The 21,482-nt window shown below is 43.4% G+C and overlaps 1 protein-coding gene across 3 annotated transcripts in view; it reads left to right on the forward strand.

The window, feature by feature from the left end:
• Positions 1-21,482, forward strand: part of HERC4 (HECT and RLD domain containing E3 ubiquitin protein ligase 4) — a 230,565-nt gene that overhangs the window by 99,465 nt on the left and 109,618 nt on the right. For all 3 annotated transcript variants that reach the window (XR_004539287.1, XM_033942823.1, XM_033942822.1), the window contains 4 exons: positions 6,590-6,681; positions 7,894-8,024; positions 14,483-14,643; positions 14,998-15,074. Coding sequence is in view for 2 of the 3 variants with exons in the window: in XM_033942823.1 (XP_033798714.1) it covers positions 6,590-6,681; positions 7,894-8,024; positions 14,483-14,643; positions 14,998-15,074 (461 nt within the window). In the remaining variant the exon portion in view is untranslated. The remainder of the gene's footprint in view (positions 1-6,589; positions 6,682-7,893; positions 8,025-14,482; positions 14,644-14,997; positions 15,075-21,482) is intronic.

Below are 21,482 nucleotides of genomic sequence, written 5' to 3' on the forward strand. Positions count from 1 at the left end.
GCTGGTTTGAAGAAATGGTTGTGCCAGCTTCCTGAAGGAAATGTGGTATGTCAACCGGAAGTGTGTTAGTGCTAGTGTGCTATTGCTATCACTAAGATGGATGAAAATGGTGAGAGGCAGTTAAGGACAAACATAGCTTGATTTGCTAGATGATCAACTGACATACCCAAAAAAATTCATTGTGACTTGTTTGGCTCTGATGCAGGAGAGCTACTTTTCTCTGAACTAGAATAATTGTAGCTGATGTTTATTCTGGTCTTTGGAATAAACTTTGCTGTTAGAATTAACCAACAGGAAAATACCACTGACTTAACCTTTTGCATATGAGTGTAACACGTAGACAGTGGCGTACCTAGGGGGGGGCGGGGGGGGCGGGCCGCCCCGGGTACCAGCTCATTAGGGGTGCTCGAGCCTTGGAGTCATGGCCCGGGAACTTCCCTGCTATGGCCCGACTCCAAGGCTTCCGCGAGTCCCCGAAGTGATCCTGCCTGAGCCCTCTCTCAAATTCCATTCACCCACGGCCACACCCCCCGTCGCCGTCGGAGCTTGATCAGCAACTTCCGGTTTCCGGCTGGGTGGAAGCAAGAAAGGGAGCCCGAGCCGCGTGGAACACTGCAATTAAGGCAGGAACTGAGGGTGAGTATCGCTGGGCTGCTTGGTGGTGGTTTTATTGTTATTTTATTTCTGCCCGAATCAATTTTTTAAAAAGCCCAAAATCGGCCTCCCGAATCATCAACTGACCCTCCCCCCCTAAAGCAGGATCGGCAATTTCCTCTTGCTAGCCTGCTCCTGCTTTAGAGGGCGAGGGGGGAGGGTCAGTTGGGAATTGCTGCAATGTCCTGCTTCCCCTCTGGCCTCCTGACCCGTACCTAATTGCATTAGACAGTACTAGATGGGGGGTGTAGGCCTTAAGGGGTGGGGTGTAGCCCTTAAGAGGGAGGTGTAGGCCTTAAGGGGGGGGACAGACCTTTGGGTGGGAGGTAAAGACCTTCGGGGGGGTGTAGGTTTTCAGGGGGGGACAGATCTTCGGGTGGGGGGACAGATCTTCGGGTGGGGGGGTGCAGGCCTTCAGGGGGGGTGCAGGCCTTCAGGGGGGTGCAGGCCTTCAGGGGGGGTGCAGGCCTCCAGGGGGGTGCAGGCCTTCAGGAGGTACAGACCTTCAGGGGGGGGTGCAGGCCTCCAGGGGGGTGCAGGCCTTCAGTGGGGTGCAGGCCTTCAGGAGGTACAGACCTTCGGGGGGGTGCAGGCTTTCAGGGGGGGACAGATCTTCGGGTGGGGGGGTGCAGGCCTTCAGGGGGGGTGCAGGCCTTCAGGGGGGGTGCAGGCCTTCAGGGGGGTGCAGGCCTTCAGGAGGTACAGACCTTCGGGGAGGGTGCAGGCCTTCAGGGGTGGGGTTTAGACCTTCAGAGGGGGACAGACCTTTGGGTGGGAGGTAAAGTCCTTCGGGGGGGTGCAGGCCTCCAGGGGGGTGCAGGCCTTCAGGGGGGTGCAGGCCTTCAGGAGGTACAGACCTTCGGGGGGGTGCAGGCTTTCAGGGGGGGACACATCTTCGGGTGGGGGGGGGTGCAGGCCTTCAGGGGGGGTGCAGGCCTTCAGAGGTACAGACCTTCGGGGAGGGTGCAGGCCTTCAGGGGTGGGGTTTAGGCCTTCAGAGGGGGACAGACCTTTGGGTGGGAGGTAAAGTCCTTCGGGGGGTGCAGGCCTTCAGGGGTGGGGTGTAGCCCTTCGGAGGGGGGACAGACCTTCGGGGGAGGGGGGTCCTGGTGTAAAAGTACACAGAGGGAGAGAGGGAAGGGGGGTTCAAAGATACGTGCATATGCCAGACTTTGTGGGTTAGAAATAATGGGTCTAAAAACAGAGGAGTGGGAGAGAGATGGTGCATAATGGGATTTAGGGAGGGAAGGAACAGAAAGGAAGAGAACTTGGAAACAGGGGATGGTGTGGAGGGGGGATAGAGATATTGGATAGGAGGATAGTTGGGAACAGAAAGGGAGAGATGAGAAAAGGTGGTGGGGAGTTGAGAAAAGGTGAATCTGTGGATCGAGACAAAAAAAGGAAAGATGCCAGATCTCCGGGAGAGGGAAGGGAAACGGAAGGGGAGGACAGAGATGGCAGACGGATGGTTAGCACGGAGAAAGGAGACCCTGGCAAGCAAGACAACAAGAGCCTGGGACCAACAAGATTTGAATATTGACCAGAGAACAAAAGGTAGAAAAAATAATTTTATTTTCTGTTTTGTGATTACAATATGTTAGATTTGAAAAGTATACATGAGACAGCTTGAAATGGGAACTTTTCTATTTTTGTGAATGGCAAGGCTGAGTTCAGTTAAAATATATGCTTTATAAGAAAATATAATACAGTGGTGCCTCACACAACGAACTTAATTCGTTCCAGGAGCAAGTTTGTTATGCGAAAAGTTCGTTATGTGAAACGCGTTTTCCCATAACAATACATGTTAAAAAAAATAATTCGTTCTGCAGCATAAAATATGCTAAGATGACATAAAAAAAGATAAATTTGTCAAAATGGTGAAAATGGTGGTCTTGCTGAGGCCAAACTCTTTGACGAGGTCACACTGTTTTACCCCACATTCACTCCTTCTAATTATTTCCCGTTTCATTTCAACAGAAATCACCTTCCTGCTTTTTTTAGAAGCCATGATATATAAAAAATATTGAGTTTATCTTAAAAGGACGACTGTATACAGTGAGAGAGGGCAGTTAAGCGCAGTGACTAACGACTGCCTGCAGTGCCTGCGCGGAAGGATGCAATACATCGGCAGCTCGGGCGACTTCGTTGTGTGAAACGAAGTTCGTTGTGTGAAACGAAGTTCGTTGTGTGAAACGAAGTTCGTTGTGTGAAGTTTGTTGTGTGAAACGAAGTTCGTTGTGTGAATCAAGACATGAAGTTCGTTGTGTGCAGCGTTCGTTGTGCGAGGCGTTCGTTATGCGAGGCACCACTGTAATGTGTTTTATAAAGTTTATAAGCATTGCTGGCATACTCGGTGAGGTGTTCCTAGTGTTGGTGGTGGTGGTAGCATGTCAGTGTGTTGAGAGGAAGAGGTAGTCTGGGAAATTCTGCTGAGCAAACTCTGGGCCCATTTCCACCCCCAGTTAGTCCACTCCACTCAACTGGTTCACACACTGAGTGGGTCTTTGGGTGTTATTTCTGGGTAGTTGTTTTAGAATCTCTTCCAGTGGTTTGTCAGTATCTCCTTCTGGTCCAAGGAAGGAAACTTTGTCAACCTTAGCATTGACCTTCAGAATATGTTTGTAACAGCGCTGCTTGTGTGGCATTAGGCTATGTAGTGATCGAAAGAAAAAAACAGACCTTTGCACATTTTTGCACTATATGGTGGATGTATGAGGAGATTCATTTCCTGCACAGTTAAGTCCGTGTGAAGTTACCTTGTGCTGTATTTGACATCTAGCAAGGTCTCTATTTGGAAGGAAAGATCTAAGCTTAAAAATGAAGTGGCCAGAAATTATGTTAAAAGTAGATAGCGTAGCTGGTTTTAAGAAAGGTTTGGACAAATTCCTGGAGGAAAAGTCCATTGTCTGTTATTAAGACATGGGGGAAGCGTCTGCTTGCCCTGGATTGGTGCACTCAGCAGCAACAAATACTAGTTTTGGCTGGCTCTTTTCCCGCATTTCTCCTCTCTTCCCCACGATTTAATATCCAGTACAGGCAGTAAGTAAATACATCGGCAGGGGGGGGTCTGGTAAGTCTTGGGGGCTGGGGATGGAAGGTGAGAATCAGTTCTGTAGGCTATCAGAAATTTGCTTAATTATCTACTCACACAGAAAAGCAGTAAAGTCAATAGGTTCTCTTGAGTGGGAACAACCTGTTTGATCTTGCACTCTTGTGATTGACCAATTGTTTATTACTGTTTAATTTATCACATTGATTAATTTGAGCACACCTGAGGTGTCCTATGATGGTGTGCACTGCAGGCAGAGGGTGATTAACCTGTGCCTTATTGTGTAAAGCGCTGGAGAATTCTCTCCTCTTGCTTACCTCTCACGCTGAGGACAACCTGCTTCAGTATAATCATTTATATGATTTATCTTATAAACATTATTACATGGTCTTTTCCTCAAGTGCTGAGACATCAGGTTGTTCTCACTTGGAGAACCTATTGACTTTTACTGCTTTTCTGTATGGCTTTAACATTTTTGCTATTCAGTATACCTAAACTATTATTCAGTAGAAAAATTTGGTTTGTTCAATCAAATCCTGTGTGGACATTGGACTTCTATGAGTGAATGTTCTGCTTGATTGAACAAACTAAATTTTTTCTACTGAATAATAGTCTAGGTACAATGAAAGTAAATAGCAAAAATGTTTGAGTAGATAATTAAGGAAATCTTTTTCATATTGCTTGCTTATGGACTGGGAAAAAAGACTGTTCAAGCAAATGTCTCCAGAACTGCTTTAATGGAAAAATGTGATTTTTTTTTAAGTACTTTGTGAAATTTATTGTTGTTGTGAAATTTATTGTTGTACTTTGTTTAAACTTAAAAAGCGGTGTCATTAACGGTTAATCGAATCGAAAAATCGATTCAACAGGGTGAATCGAATCGAATGAAATATTTTTCTCTGAATCGGGCAGCACTATTGGCTACCATGAGAATGGGCTACTGGGCATGATGGACCATTGGTGTGACCCAGTTAGGCTATTTTTATGTTATGTTCTCATCTGTAGGGGCCTTTGTTTTCATTTCTTATTTTAATGTATTTTTTTCCTGGGAACTTATCAGTGTTTTTTTATAATGGGAACAAAAATGGAAGAGAATTAATGTGTGTGGAATGGGGGGGTAACTAATTTCTTCAGCTAAATAATTCAATCCACTTCAAACAGACATAGGAGAACTTGTGCACCATTCACACACCCTCCAACCAAAAACGTCAAAAGAAAAAAACTGTTAGACAACCTCCTAGCCATTCGAGCTGCAACACTCGACCCCCAACTCTACAACCAATTGATATCAACCACAGACTGCAAAACCTTCAAAAAGAAATAAAAACCCTTCTATTCAAAAAACACATAAAATCGAACTAACACAATCAGAACTGTCCCAAGCATCACCTGCAACTACTCCATATGTACTTCTAATGTCATGACAATTTAGACATAATTTATGTTATGTTATGTTTGGAATAATGGTTACATATATGAGGTTCAATAAAAGAAAAATTTCACTGCCTGTTTCTATTCTGACCATTTATTCCATTTCATGGTTATTGCAAAAAAAAAAAAATTTTTTTACATGGGGGGGGGGTGTCAAAAAATGATGGGCCCCGGGTGCCACATACCCTAGGTACGCCACTGCACGTAGATACCTATAAGGTTTGGAAACCCATGCAGATACTGGAATTTATATAAATAATGACATTTGTCTCTAAATTATTCTTTGCTCAATCGTGCATGTTGTCAGCAGCCACTTCTATTTTGAATGTATATGCCAATCTTGACTGCCAAGACCATTAATGCTTGTTTGTTAGTTTTCATTATAACAGCCTATAGCAACCACTGACACCGTTTTTATGGATTTTTTTTTAAGAAGCGTAATCCCTTCCCCTTTGTTTTCTTCCCCTCCCCCTTTACCACCCTTTTTATTTATTTTATCTCAATGTATTTTTACTCTTGACCAGCCCCCAGATCCTCCTGTTTCTGTATGACTATATCCAGTGTGTGTATGTATGTGTGTGTGTGTGTGTGTGTGTATATATATATATATATATTACTTTTAAACTTTTTTTTTCTTTTTTACTACCCTTTTTTTAAATGTTATAGTATTGTAAACTGTCTAGATACATGTGATAGACAGTATATCAAATTTGGAATAAACTTGGAAACACAGATTTGTTCAGTTTTAATAAACTGTTCTTCCATTACGCTGCTTCCCACTATTCCAGAACTTGTGGGATAGTTATGCCCATCAACCAGCAGGTGGAAATATAAAACACTGAGCTGAGCTCTGCTCCTCAATATTTTCTGTCTCCAGCGGGCAGATGGTCATAGCAGCTTCTAGTTCTGAGACATTTATTTTTATGCTCCTGATCCAGTTGGTCAGCTGACTCCCAATTGAGCTGCGCTGGATCATCTGGTGGTGCCAGATTTCAAGGAAATGAAATGAACAGGTAAGTACTGTATAAACCAGAGAGTGGCAAAATAACTCAATTCAAATCCCTTGTGATCTTGAGCAAATCATTTAATCCTCCATTACCTTGGATATAAACTTAGATTGTAAGCATGCTAGGGACCGGAAAATACCTATTGTACATGAATATAACTTGTCTTGAGGTACTGTTGAGAAAGGCTTGAGCTAAATCCATATCCTTTCCCATCCGCTTTTGAAGGATCGAACCTCCTCCAAAAAAAGATCAATATTATTAGTTATTTAAAATGAAAGGGTGCATAGGGTTCTCATTTCCTATACAAGTCAATTAGTCAGTCTGCAGTTAGAAACATGAACTGTGGCTTCTTGATGATAGACCAAAGTGAAGATGAGCCATCATTATTGCTAATTTCATGCACATTTTACAATGAAATCAACTTTTATTTGCTTTTATTAAATTTCAGATAAATATTACCCTGTCCTTCTAAAGTCATTAAGGTCTCAGAAGATTATTCACATATGTTGTGGAGAAGATCACACAGCTGCTCTTACAAAGGTATTTACTAAACTAAACTAAAACTTAACCTTAACCTTATATACCGGGTCATCAACCAAAGGAAGCTCAACGCGGTTAACAATAAATTAAAAAAATAAAGTAAACTGAAATACAAGAGAGTTAGTTTTCAAATTGATTAGCGAATAAAAAAGTTTTTAGAAGTTTATGGAAGAGTTGGAAGGAACTGGGACACCTCAAAATTAGGGGAAGTTCATTCCATAATTGGGGAAATTTAAATGCCAGAGAGCTGCTAAAATTCTTAACTCCTTGAATTCCTTTCCTAGAAGGAAGAGAAAGTTTAAATCGATGAATGCTTCTCGCATATGAAAATCTATAAACGTTCCATAGCAGAGGAAGAAGAGGAGTAAAGATACCATGTAAAATATTAAAAACAATTCATAAACACTTAAATTGAATTCTAAAATAAACCGGGAGCCAATGGAGAGAGAAAAGCAAAGGAGTCACATGGTCGAATTTGCTCTTTCCATAGATCAACTTCACGGTGGTATTTTGAATCAATTATAGTTTTTGAAGGCAGTTCTTAGTGATGTTCCAATTAGAGGTACATGTTCCAATTAGTAATGAATGATATTGTTTTGATATTTTATAAGTACCTTTGATGCCATGAAATATTGTATTGTTATTCATTATAGCAGTACTAAACAACAAAAGCACAATGGGCCTCCAAGAATAGGTTTGTAGCCTGACTTTAATGAGGCACCTGACACAGGCTGTGCTTTGGCAGATGCCTGCATCAGGGATTGTCAATATCAGTTGCACAGTCTAGGTGGTGTCTTCTTTCTTTGTCAAAGAGCATTATTAGTACACAGAAAAGCAAGAGCGGTGTAGCCTGTCCTTTCAAAATATTGAAAGAAACACTGCCAGAGCTCAAGAGCCTGAAGCGGAGAGTCTCTCATAGCATCCTTCAGAAAGTGACTTTTATATGTGTAACTGGATCACTGAAGTTGAGTCTGATTGAGCTATCAATTTGGTATTTACCTGAAAAGTGCACTGGTTCTAACCTTTTATTTTGTATATTAGGTAAACAGTCGCACCCCAAAACTTTGAAATTGTTTAAAGCATGTAGCATTTTTATTGCCCATAGAGGTGCTGAAATCTTGTAGATGAGTTGGACAGATTAGCCCAGAAAAATGTAAACTCCTGCCTTCTATTGGTTTGAATAATAACTAATTTTTACATTTTATTGTTCAGGAAGGAGGTGTGTTTACATTTGGAGCAGGAGGATATGGCCAGTTGGGACACAATTCTACAAACCATGAAATAAACCCAAGAAAAGTCTTTGAACTCATGGGAAATATCGTCACACAGATAGCCTGTGGCAGGTAATGGTCAATGTAGCAAATATTTAATGGCACAGGCCAACTGTAAGAACTGATTTCTTCAGTGAAGAACCAAATGACAATTAATTTTAGTAACAAGTTCTACAGATGTGGTAGGATCCTTTCTATATGATAGGAGTTTTAATAAGCATTTCAAAACTTTTTTTAAAAAAAGACACCCTTTGAAAAAAGTGTGGAAAATCCAGTTATGGCTTTTGTCCATCAGCCCCTGGGAGAGAGACTGTGGCTGCTGATACCATCCCTTCCTCCAAGAAAAATTAGTTCTATTGCACTCAGCTTTTGTCACATATTGGACTATTAATGTAGCTCAGACTTAAACTCTGCCTACAGTTATTTTAGTTGAAGAAGTTTCAAGTTTATTCATGGCTTGATATACCGACCATCACATGTATCTGGGCGGTTTACAATATTAAAAATTAGAAAGGTCTAATATGTGTTACACATGCCTCCTGAGCTTCAGATTAAAGACATCTGTACTCCTCTATAGTGTTGAATATGTTGGTCTGCCTTCTGTTAGCCAGAAATGTTTCTGGCTGAGATGGCTTTATATAGTAGCGTGATACAAATATCTGAAATTGTTACACATTTTCTTAAAATATGTGGTAAGACAGGTCTTTCAAACTTTCAAATTGGATTTTCTCAATTGATATTTACATTGCACCTGCTCATTTTCTTGTTTTGTACAGTGTCACTTTTTAACATAAGGAAGTGATCTTATTTCTGTATTTGGTAGGATTTTGCTTCTATTGAAAAGAAGTCAACACGGATGTTTTGTAAAACATTATTTATTAAAATCTTTTTAGATATCTATTTTAACCAGCTATTCTGTTAAGTCCCTTTTGGATTCCATACACTAGGTGTTCCCAACCCACAGTCCAGGAGTTTCAGAAATCCACAATCTTTTCTGAGCACTTGCTCCACCCCCTTAGCCTGAGAGCTAGCAAACATATCCAGTTTCAATTTCTGCAAGCAATCTGTGCAGATGTCTTTTGCAGTTGCTCTGCTTCTTTTTCTTAATTTTTGCTTAAAGTTTTTTTTCTCAGTGGCTTCAGTGTCTTGAGACCCCCTTCCCAGTGGTCCCCTGTCGGAGGAAAGGATGCAGTCCGACAGTGCTAGGCTGCTGTTTCAAAGAGAAACTCTCGTGGATCTGTGTGCCACCATTTCTAGACTTGGGGTCTCTTCCTCTGGGGAATCTACTTGCTGGTGATCCTGTCATGGGTTTCAAGCGCAGGCTTGTTTGTGTCTGGAGTGAAACCCACCCAGGTTTCAAGGTACAGGCTGCCTTTCCCGTCCCCGATTGTGTAGACGAGGGGACGGGGCAGAGGTCGTAATCGGTGTCTGGCCGGCTAGCAGTAAGATCTTCCACTCTGGTAATTTGGAGAAGTTTCTGAGGCAGAAAAATCATTTTCTTCCACTCAGCTGCTGTTTAAAATTGCTTGAGAAAGAAACCCACCAAGAGGCAGAATAGATCACAAGGTTCTAAGTGGTGACTAAATGACCTGGTATTCAGCGGCGTTTCACTGTGGGTCGCTGCTGTCTGACAACTTGACAAGAACATCTTCAAGCTAAGTCGGTTTTTGATTTTTGTTCGTGGGAGCTGGTTGGGGAGGTTCTTAGAGTGGCTTCTTAATTGACCTCTTGTGTTCACTTGTTGGTTGGTGATTCATTTTTCACAATTTTGATTTATCACACACAAGGAGGTACCCTATGATGGTGTGTGGGCAGGGGCTTGTTGGTCCCTGTCCTGTTATGTGAAGCGCTGGAGTATATCTCCCCTCGCTGCCCAATCACACTGAGGGTACTCCATTTAAATTATATTTATTGTATCCATGTTATTTAGCGTTGTGTTCACAGTTTTTTGGTCATTTAGTCGCCACTCTTAGAACCTTGTGATCTATTCTGCCTCTTGGTGGGTTTCTTTCTCAAGTTTCTTTGGCAGGTTCTTGGAGTGTTTGTGCTTCGTTTAAAATTGCTGACAGGCAAGGCACTACAGAACTATGTGTACCTTCCTATGTGAACTTCAGGGGTGGTTTCTGGATTGCTTTAAAAGTCATTTTTCACAGTTTCTGAGGGTAGGATTCAGGTCCCCCACCTCCCCAGACCCCCCAAATAGCTATTTTTTATTTTTGGATTTTGTTTATTTTTGCCATTTTTGGTGCAAATTCGCTGGTGTGGCCATCTTGGATTTGAAAAGATCTTTTTTTTCTAAGTTTTATTTCTGCCTCAAAATCCCTCAAATTTTATTAAAAATTGTTGGGATGGACTCCCCAGGCCCTAATCTGTTGAATGTGAACATTGATTGTGCTGGATCGGCACCAGATCAGCAATCATGTACCTAGTGCACAGGGGAGGTAGAGGGAGCTTCAGACTTTGCCCCCTCTGAGTACTGGGTTGGGGAGCCAGCCTGGGTCCGTGCCTTCCAAAGAAAAACTTGCCCAGAGGCCGTCCAGGAGTCTGGCACAAAATGCCTGCATTCTGTGTTTGGTGACTTTTGGCACAGCACATGTACCTCAACAGAGCCCTGCCATGGTTCCGGGATGTGCCTTTTCACCGGATTTTATTTGGCACATTCTTCAGACCCCATTCATTTGACACAGCCAGCGGGTACGTCAGGTTTTTTTTGGTTTGTTGCTCCTGTGGTGGAGCTTCCTGTTCAGGAACCCTCTCGTCTGGCTTTGGCAGACCTCAATTGCAGTAGTTGCCATGCAGATATTATGATTCTTCTGTCTCCTGCCACTGCCTTTATTTTGGATTCAGCTGATGCTTTTGCTGGGATCAATCACCTCAGCCGCCCTGTGTGTCTGAATTTTGGTACCTTTTTTGCAGATTTTTAAGCGGGCTTCTTTACTGCTGATGTTCTGAAAGAGCTCCATTTGGATTTTTCACCTTTCACTTCTCAGGTTTTGGTCATGGGCCTTTACTCCATTCAGTTCACAACTCTTTGGTCTGGTTTCAGAACATTGTGATACCCCAAAAAGTTCTTCCCAACCATCTAATACTATGTCAAACCTTTATCACCGGAATCCTGATTTTCAGCAGGTTTGAACAGCCGGAGGTAGATTCCACCTTAGCACAGATTATCCAGCGCGCAGCCCTCCCTTGTGAATGAGATTTAAGGACTCTCAGGATTAGGGTTGATATTATATTAAAAACTTTCTTTTCTAGTGGAATCTTTAGATATCCAAGCGGCGGTGGCCATTTCCTTTATGGCGTGTGCCTTTCATTCCGGCCTGTGCAATGCATCCTCTGTGGAGGTGCATGCCTGTTCTCCGCTAGTGATGGTTGGTGTGGATTAGGTGCTGGATGCCCTTTATGATCTCCTTCAAGTTCTTAATACATTCTCTACTGGTGAAGTGTCTGCACGCTGGACTTTTTTTGATCAGTCTTTGGGCTGGGGATGATACCTCAAAGGTCTCCTTAAGTGGACTTCCTTTAAAGGGTCAGATTCTTGTTGATACAGGTCTGGATGACCTCTACTCAGGTGTTGCCGAGCGCCGCCCTAAGTCTCTCCCTGTGAACAAGTTTTGCCGGATGTCGGGAGGGGGGATCATAGTACTCTTTCCTCCCGCAGGTGTTGTCAGGGATCCGCAGTTTTATCCCGGAGACATTCCCAGGGCTACACCCACCTTATAACAGTTCCAGTTCCAGTCGGCCTCAGGTTCCTGTGCAGTGGTGATGACGCCAGGGGTTGGGCATGGCTTCCCCATCTTAGAGGCTGACTTCTCAGTTTTATCAGGAGTGGACTCAACCTTCATAAGACACTAGTTAGTCCTCCTTTGCCCTCCTCTGACTTTGTTTTTGGACTCTGGCAAATCAACTGGAATGGAGTCCGAGGTCCGAGATTCTCTGCAGCGCCTCTTAGATATCGTGGTCCAGAACACGAATCAGGCTTAGACTGATATTCCTCATGCTTCATCGTACCCCAGAAAGGATCAGAGAATTGGAGATCCATTCTGGATCTAAATTTGGTCACCTGCTTCTTGCGAATTCCTATTTTCCAAATGGCAATGGAGTGCACGGTAATAGCTACTGTTTCTCCAGGGGAGTTTCTAGCATCCTTGGATCTCAGAAGTTTTCCTCCATATTTTGATCTACCCGGAGCAACGCTGGTTTCTGCGTTTTCCAGGTTCTGCAACAACATTTCATGTTCTGCCCTTTGACCTTGTTACGGCGCCCCACACTTTCGCCAAGGTGATGGTAGTTGTAGTAGCTTTCTGCCAGCAAGGGGTCCAAGTCCACCCTTCCTGGTTGATCCGGGCTCTGTCTTGTCAGGAGTGCGAAAGTCTGGTGGAGATGATAGTGTCTCTGCTGCAGGCATTAGCACAAGTTCAGGAAGAGCCGTTTGGCATCCTCCCAGACTCTGGAGTTTCTGGGCCTTCTCATCATCTCCAGGGCCGTATATTTCTTCTCAAGGCATGCAGACAGAACCTTCAATAATGGATCAGAATTCTCCTGTACCGTCCAGCTTCCTCAGCCTGGTTTTATCTGCAGGTTCTGGGGTCTCTATCAGCCTCCTTGGAGGTGATCCCCTGGACCAGAGCACCCTTTACAGTAGCCGCTCCTATCTTGGTGGTCTCTGCAGAGTTTTCCCCTTCAGATGCCACTCCCCTGGACGGTGCCAGATAGCGGCTTGAGCTGGTGGCTTCAGGGGGAGGCTCTCTGCTAGGGCTGGCTTCTTTGGATTTCTGAGTGGATGACCCTTATGATGGCTGTCAGCCTGTTGGGTGGGGGCTCACTGCAGGGCCACTGCATTCAGGAGCAGTGGACTCCTGGTCCGAAACGTCAGTTGACTGGAGCTTTGGGAAATTTGGCTGCCGCAACTCACTCTTCAGCCACTTTAGAAAGGAGCAGCATTGTGAGTTTTTCCGACGCCACAGCGGCGGCATACGTACATCACAAGGAAGCACAAGTGCTCTTTCTCTCTCTTGGGCCAGAAGGATCTCTCTCTCTCTCTCTTTCTATCTCTCTCTCTTTCTATCTCTCTGTCTATCTTTCTATCTCTCTCTCTTTCTATCTCTCTGTCTATCTTTCTCTCTCTGTCTCTGTCTATCTTTCTCTCTCTCTATCTCTCTATCTCTCTTTCTGTCTCTGTCTATCTCTCTATCTTTCTCTCTCTGTCTCTGTCTATCTTTCTCTCTCTCTATCTCTCTTTCTGTCTCTCTCTCTATTTCTCTATCTCTCTGTCTATCTGTCTCTCTTTCTATCTCTCTCTATCGCTCTCTCTCTCTCTTTCTATCTCTTTCTATCTCTCTCTCTCTCTTTCTATCTCTCTCTCTATTTCTATCTCTTGCTCTCTATCTCTCTATTTCTCTCTCTTTCTGTTTCTCTCTCTTTCTGTCTCTCTCTCTTGCTCTCTTTCTCTCTCTCTCTCTCTATCTGTCTCTCTCTCTGTCTATCTTTCTCTCTCTCTATCTGTCTCCCGCCTTTCCACTAAAGTATACAGATTGAGATCTTTAAGTCTGTCCCCATACGCCTTATCACGAAGACCAGACCACATACCATTTTAGTAGCCTTCCTCTGGAATGACTCCAACCTTTTTATATCTTTTTGAAGGTACGGCCTCCAGAATTGTACACAATATTCTAAATGAGGTCTTACCAGAGTCTTATACAAAGGCATCAGTATATCCTTTTTCCTATTGGCCATGCCTCTCCCTAGGCAACATAGCATCCTTCTAGCTTTCGCCGTCACCTTTTCAACCTATTTGACCACCTTAAGATCATCACATGCAATCACACCCAAGTCCCGCTATTCTGTCGTGCACATAAGTTCTTCACCCCCTAAAAAGTAGTTGGAAAGTAAGGGCACTAGAAGGTAAGCTTCTATGGTCTGTGTTGTGTCTCAGTTATGGAAGACCGATCTGAATGGGTTGGAGTTGGCTTTGGTGAGTAAGGCTATTTCCAAACAGTATCTTGACAATAGTAAGACAGATCAAGAACAAGTATGCATTTTTTTATCACATTCATATCACATTCTAGGAGTATATCGGGGGAGTGGGGGGGGGGGGGAAGGAGAAGACATCTTAAGGTTGATAGTGAGTAAAATTTCAGTTTACAACATTGTTGGAATTGTTGTTTTGATCAAGCATTAACAACAAATGTGACTATGCTGCAAGCAAAATTATAAAGTCAGTCTTCCAATATTGTATCAAAACTGTCTGTATGCAGTTGGCATTGTGGGAAATTGCTGATTGCCATATTTGTGATGCAAGTATTTGATCAAGAAGGAGTATAACCTGCCTGAAGTAGCAGGTGCAGGTCTAGCAGACTGGATGGGTCTTTTTCTGCTATCATTTATTGTGTTGCTGTGTCGCTATGTAATTTTATTTATTTTTTGGTAAAGATTTGAATGAATAAAACGGTAATTTATACTGTTGGCCTTTTAATTTAGATTATAGGTTCAATTTGTTTATAACTATGTATTTCTTACTTTACTATTAGACAGCACACATTAGCTTTTGTTCCTTCATCTGGAAGAATGTATTCCTTTGGTCTTGGAGGTAATGGACAACTAGGGACTGGGACAACTTGCAACAGGAAAAGTCCTTTCACTGTAAAAGGCAACTGGGTTTCTCACAGTAGCCTGAACCTACCCACATCAAGTAAGGACGTGGCACAAAACTGCTGTTATGTGGCTTATTCAATGTATGAGTCCAGAATCTTGTTGCTATTTGGCATTCATCAAATATGTAGGGTTTGCTCTGGCAAAGCCCATAAAGATTCAAGCTTCAAGTTTAATAAAAATTTGATATACCGCCTATCAGTCTTCTAAGTGGTTTATACATAATAAAAATAGTAAAATAGGGTAACATATATTAAAACATACAGGACCTACTGGAACGATAGGATTAAGGTAAAGTACATTATAAAATATAAGATTCATGTGTATGCATTACTGTGTATATCTTTTAAATGCAACAAATTTAAAGATTTAAATTTATATTTTTCTGTTACAGGTTTAAGCGACTGTTACTGTGTAAAGAAAATATTTTCTGGTGGGGATCAAAGTTTTTCACATTACTGTGACCCACAGGTAATTCAAATGCACCACATTAATTTTGCAAATGAGGCAAGAATGAAAATGATTCCCTAATACAAAGTGAAGGCCAGTGGCCTCATACCTTTAGACTATTACATGTAAGAATGTAAGATGTGTCATGCAGGGTCAGACCACAGGCTCATTGAGTCCAGGATCTTGATCCGATAGTTGCAAGTCTGGGACATTAGGAAATAACTTGGAATATCCTAGAGATAAATGGTGGCATTTCCAGGTGTACCTGGTTAATAAAGGTTTATGGAGTCCCTTCACAAATCATAGCACTAGCTTTAAATTAACCCTTTTACAAAAACAGCCTTACCCTTCAGTAGCATAGCTTGATTGTGTGTTGAGTGAAGAAGTGCTTTCTGTGATTTGCTTTGTGTGAATGGGCTGAGCGGTCAGCTCCCATAATATTACCAGCACATGTAAGGCTCCTGGTCAGGTTTTCTAATAACCCTTGTGTACTCACACATATATACACATTCTAGACCAATGGTCTCAACTCAAGCCCTTTGCAGGGCCACATTTTAGATTTGTAGGTACTTGGAGGACCTCAGAAAAAAATAGTTAATATCTTATTAAAGAAATGACAATTTTGCATGAGGTAAAACTCTTTATAGTTTATAAATCTTTCCTTTTGGCTAAGTCTTAATAGTAATATTGTAATTTATAGCTAAAGAGACATATGATCAAGAAACTGTTTTATTTTGCTTTTGGGATTATGATAAACATACCGAGAGCCTCAAAATAGTACCTGGCGGGCCGCAAATTTGAGACTACTGTTCTAGACACTCTTGGAAGGTATAATGAAAAACTTTATTTGTTCATATGCCTGAGCCTGTTCCCTCATAGGTTCAGAAAAAACAATACTCTATATACTTTTAACTATTCTCTCTCAGTCCAGTGCAACAGTCTGTTCTCTAGGCAGTATCATTTCACATTCAATTCAGCAATCCTCAGTTTTTAGTCAATTAATCGGCTTCCAGCCTTTTCAAAGGACATGGATGGCTTACCTCAGCCAAACCAAACATTAGCTGTCATTTTCTCATCAGTATAAGTGTCTTCAGTACACAGCTTCAACCAAACTGCAATTGGCTTACCTTAGCCAACACCTTACCTTAGCCAACACTGTCCAAACCTCCAATACATATAGCAGGCTTCTCACCCAGCCAGCTCTCTCTCACTGTCTCTCTGCAGGTTTCTTCCCTTAGACCTTTCTCTCTCTGGGGCCTCTCTCCCATGGGGACCTCCCTTCCCACAAGGACCTCTCTGAATGAATTCCAGACTGGGCATATAAATCTCTTCCTGCCTGGGTGCCACCCCATGACTCAGCAGGGTAACCTATTCATGCAGTTCAGGGCCACCTGCTGGATGAGGGTTGAACTCTAAGCTACAGAGCTTAGTGCATCCTGGACCCTGTAGTTTACCCACTAATGGGCCTGCACCTTCCTGCTGCCCATTGACACAATAATATCACTAGTGAGGGAGAATCCTGACTCCCTCACACTTTGTTTGCATAATATTGTATGTCCCCAGTTATTAGAACTATTTGAAGGGGTAAATAACCATTGCTTATTTACTTGTTCTATCCCACTTATAATTTTGTAAGTTTTTCATATTCCCTCTGCTGTCTCTTCTCCAACTGAAGTATCTTAAGGGAGTTGTCCCTTCTTTCTCATTTTAGTTGCTGTTTCTCTGTATCTTTTATAGTTCTATATCTATCCTTTTTTTAAGATGGGGCAACCAGTGAACCTTGATGAATGATCTGAAATTTGACAGCTAAAAGTTATTGCTAAAAAAATGTAAGGTCATGAATTTGGGCTGGAAAACCCCAAGGGGGTTATAGGGGGATGAAGTAATTCTTTGCGTGAAAGAAGAGTAGGATCCTGGGAGCAAAAATTTCTGATCTCAAGATGACCAAACAATTAGAAGGGTGCACAGGGAGAGGAATGACAAGTAGGAAAAAGGAGGTTAAAGTGCCTTTTGTGACAGAATCCTGGTGGAGCACCATTCTCTGGTGAACTTTAAGCTCTTCCTCTAACTGCTCTCTAGGACAAATCGACTCACTGGAGACAAGGACCTTCAATATTCATAATTGTTTAATGACTCCAAAGTAAGCATATTTTCAGCCTTCTGCATCTTTACAGCATCTAAATACTGCTACCATTCTTAAATCTTTATCAGGCCTATTTGAACCTGTAAAGTCAGAAAAAGCAAAAACAAAAAAGGAGAAATGTCCCCTACGAAAGTAATGCCAAAAGACATAAAAGTGTGAGTGGCCAATAATAAATAAATTGTAGACCCTTGAAGTAAGAATTGATAAAACAAAAGGTTTATTGTAATGAAAAAGACAGTACATCTACATAAAACAAATCCCCAGAAGACAATTCATCTTTCACATTTGGTGTGCAACACAGTTGTGCTTTTGGATTATAATTGACATACATCAATAAAATATATGTATGGCATGTAATCTTTCTTTGTATTTTGTCTTGTTTTAAATACATAGTAACATAGTAGATGATGGCAGATAAAGACCTGAATGGTTCATCTAGTCTGCCCAACCTGATTCAATCTTAAAATGGTTCCTTTTTCTTTTGATCCCGGGTCCACTTCTCAGAAGTAGTGGGGTTATAGTACAATAAGACAACAGGCGCGGGTGTGGTGCAGAAAAAGGTATTTTATACAGAAATAGGCTTATTACAAATATACAATACAATCATGCGCTGCATACTGTCATTCCAAACAATGTCCATTCCATTGCAATAGGTGAGACATTCTAGACCAGACATGGGCAACTATGGTCCTCGAGGGCTGGAATCCAATTGGGTTTTCAGGATTTCCCCAATGAATATGCATTGAAAGTTTATTCACTGGATTCCGGTCCTTGAGGACCAGAGTTGCCCATGTCTGTTCTAGACCATCCTATATAATAAAATGCTAGCTACACATGCACACTCCTATCTGCGTGTTCCATATGTCTGTGGCCGCAGGAGTGCGCATGCGCGCTTAACAGACCCCATGCTCGCGGCAGCAGAAAACACTCCTTTGCCGGCTCCCCACTCGGTAAGGTTTTTTTTCGCTAGTCTGACCCTCCCATCCCTTCCCGACGTCTGACGGCTCACTTAGTCCTTTGCCTCCCTCCCCTTCCCTTCCTGCGGTCCCGACTACGAACCTGGCGATTCCAGCAGCATGTGAAGCAGTCTTCACACGTTGCTTCGGGCCCTTCTACTGCCCTGATTTGCTCTGCCTCGTCTCTGATGATGTCATTAGGGACGTGCCAGAGTAAATCAGGGCAGTAGAAGGACCCGAAGCAGCGTGTGAAGACTGCTGCATATGCTGCTGGAATCGCCAGGTTCCTAGTCGGGACCGCGGGAAGGGAAGGAAAGGGGGTAGAGGAAACGCTACTGCTGCTGCACAGGGAAGTGGTGTGGAGGGAGGGAAATGGAGGGAGAGGGAATGCTGCTTTGGCTGCTGCACAGGGAAGTGGTGGGAGAGAAATGCTGCTGCATAGGAGGCAGGGAGAGAGACAGACAGACAGAAAGACAGACAGACAGCGGGAGGAAGAGAGATAGAAAGAAAAGAAGAAAGACACAGGGGCAGGGAGATACACAGACAGACAAAGGGGGCCAGGGACAGAGACAGACAGAAAAAAAGACAGCGGGAGGGAGAGAGAGACAGAAATAAAGACAGACAGACATATATTCTAGCACCCGTTAATGTAACGGGCTAAAATACTAGTAGGATTATATTTCCCTTTACTCGCATGGGTTGCAGAAGAGAATTATAAGTTTTTCACTCCGCCTCTAGGGTACATTACAGGCTAGCTTAGCTCTTCCCATCAGTTTTTCTCTTCTGCATGTGGTTGCAGTGTGTTAGTTCTGCTTTCTCCAATTTATTATTTTTAATTTAATGTAATTTTGTTCCCTTTTGCGTTCTATGGACATTTGATGTGCTGCCTGCTTAAGAATTCACAGACTTTGGGGTACCTGTCAGCGAGTCTGCTAGTCTTCCTTGGATGTCAGAGCCGTCCTTGACCTTATCTTACTCCCTGTTAATGGGGGGGGGGGAGGTCGAGCACAGACTGTTCAGCATACTTAGAGGACTCAGCGGTGTTTCGCTGTGTGCAGGCTGCATTTTTGCACCTCTGCTCATCTTCATGCGCAGTCGGTGGTCTGCAGGGATGGAAGCACAGTCAGACAGTGGAGTCTGACCAGCAGCCGAAGATCAGCTTGAAGACAGCTTTTCCAGCAATGTGGCAGTGAATTCTCACTTTGGCTCTTAATCAGAGCTAGAGAGCAGCTGCGGTTTCTGTGACCAGCGTTTGTGAGTAAGAGGAGCTGACAGGTTCCAACAACGATTTCTAAAGCAAAATTTCAAGGGGTTTTGAGTGTTTTCTAGTGATCTCTGTGTTCCCCCACCTGAAAAATCCTATTTTGGCAATTTTTTAATTTCAGGAAGTGCCGTTTTTAGTGTGTGTTTGGCATGAATTCGGGTCCGGCAGCCATCTTGGATTTTCAGCAATTTTTTTTTCAACTTCTCCCTGCTTCTTTAAAATTCAGGTTTTTGCCAGGAAAACTGCTGGAATGGAGTCCTGAGGGTCTCCTGGTTTGGATTCATTCCAAATTTGAGCAAATTTGCCGCTTTTAGAGTGTTTCAGCCTCCCCTTCACAGAAGAAGGTGATTACACATTCAACTAGCTCATCAGGGCGGCCATTTTTGCTTGATTCTGCGGTGGCAGTGGCCAGCCACGAGATGGACCCTCTGCAGCCTTAAATGTGCAAGTTTCAGTCATTTAAGGTGACTCTATGCCCCAGGGTCCAGATACCTTCTCAGGGTGCGTGAGATTTTTGTGCTCCAAGTTTCCAGCCAAGGATCTGGCTGCTGGTTGTTCTGTACCCCCTGCACAGTTTCTGCCCGACACTTCCTCCTCAGGGAGTTCAGCGTGTGCATCAGTTCCTCCTATTTCTGTTACTTCTTCTCCCTGACTTTGCAGTGTGCGCTCGCAGTCTGAGTCCTTTCCATTGCATCCGGATATCAGTCTCATAGTTATGGAACAGTTTGACTCTCCGGATGGGCTTTTCGGAATGCTAGTGCTATCTCCAACTGGTATCCTCTGGTGTAGGAGTAACAGCAGTTGTTGCGGCATCCTTAGGTGATTCCAGGAGTGCTCAGGTGTCCCGACGCATGTCACTGCCTATGCTAGAGACTGAGGTGGTAGAGCCTCCTCCTTAGCTTCTGATGGCTGGGATGAACTTCATGACAGATGGTTCTATGACCTTTTGAGAGGGCTGGCTTCAGAGTCAGTGTATTCTATGTCAGCCTGCCGAATGCTTTGGGTTTGGCAGTAGGCTGCTGATATGTCCTCCATGGTAACTCTAGCCTAGCTGCCTTTCATGGTCAGTTGCTGTTGGGCAATTGAGTGGATGCCCTCATAACTTCAGTGATGGATCGTCATCCGCAGGTGCTGCCAAATGGTATGGCGCCCCCTTTTTGGGGCTCCCAAAGAATTTTTTGTGTCTACAGACCACATTATTCTTCCTTGTTGTGGAGATCCTTTCAAGGTTCCAGGGGTTGGTTTGCAAACTGCGGGTGCTCTCAGCCTGCCTCTGCCTGACCTGCCCAAAAGAAAAAAAAAATAAAATGATGCCAGGGATCTGAGGGACTCCTCTGTGGATAGAGGATTGGATCTTGGAGCATCTGCAGACCTGAATGCACATTGTGACAGACATGTGGGTCTTAGAATTTCTTCAGTCAGGCTACAAGCTGGCAATTGCCCATCCCCTGTTAGATTGGTTTGTGGTTCTCCTGTCAGGAGACTGGATGCAACGCGCATAGTCCAGCCTGTTGTTCAGCATTTCCTGGATATTCGAGCAATAGAGCCGAGGTGAAGCGCCCTTTCGGGCTTAGGCAGATACTCTGTATACTTGATCGTACTAAAGAATGCATCAGTAGATTGGAGACCTCTTCTGGATCTAAAATACCTGCAGGTGGCTCTCAAGCTTACTCGGTTCCGAATGGAGACCTTGAAATTGGTCTTTTCAACAGTGGCTCCAGGTGAGTTTCGGGCCTCCCTGGATTTCACAGGGGTAGATTTAGAGATTCCCATTTTTCCCAGGTCACCGCTTCCTCCTAGAGCTTCATGTGCGGGATCAGTATTATCAGTTTATGGCTCTGCCATTGTTGTATGACGACAGCGCCCCGGACCTTCAACACTGTGCTGGTGGTTGGGGCGGCTCATTGGAGGAGGAGGTTGCAAGTTTACCCATATCTTGCGTTTCTTCTGGACTTAGTTCTCATGACTGTGTTTTTTGATCGCCATCACTTATGCCCATAGGGTTTCCAATCTGTGGGCATTGTCTTGTTAGGATGCCTTTCTCAGCATTTCGGAGATACAAGTTT

This window comes from Geotrypetes seraphini, chromosome 4 (genome assembly GCF_902459505.1).
Source record: "Geotrypetes seraphini chromosome 4, aGeoSer1.1, whole genome shotgun sequence".
Lineage (NCBI taxonomy): Eukaryota > Metazoa > Chordata > Amphibia > Gymnophiona > Dermophiidae > Geotrypetes > Geotrypetes seraphini.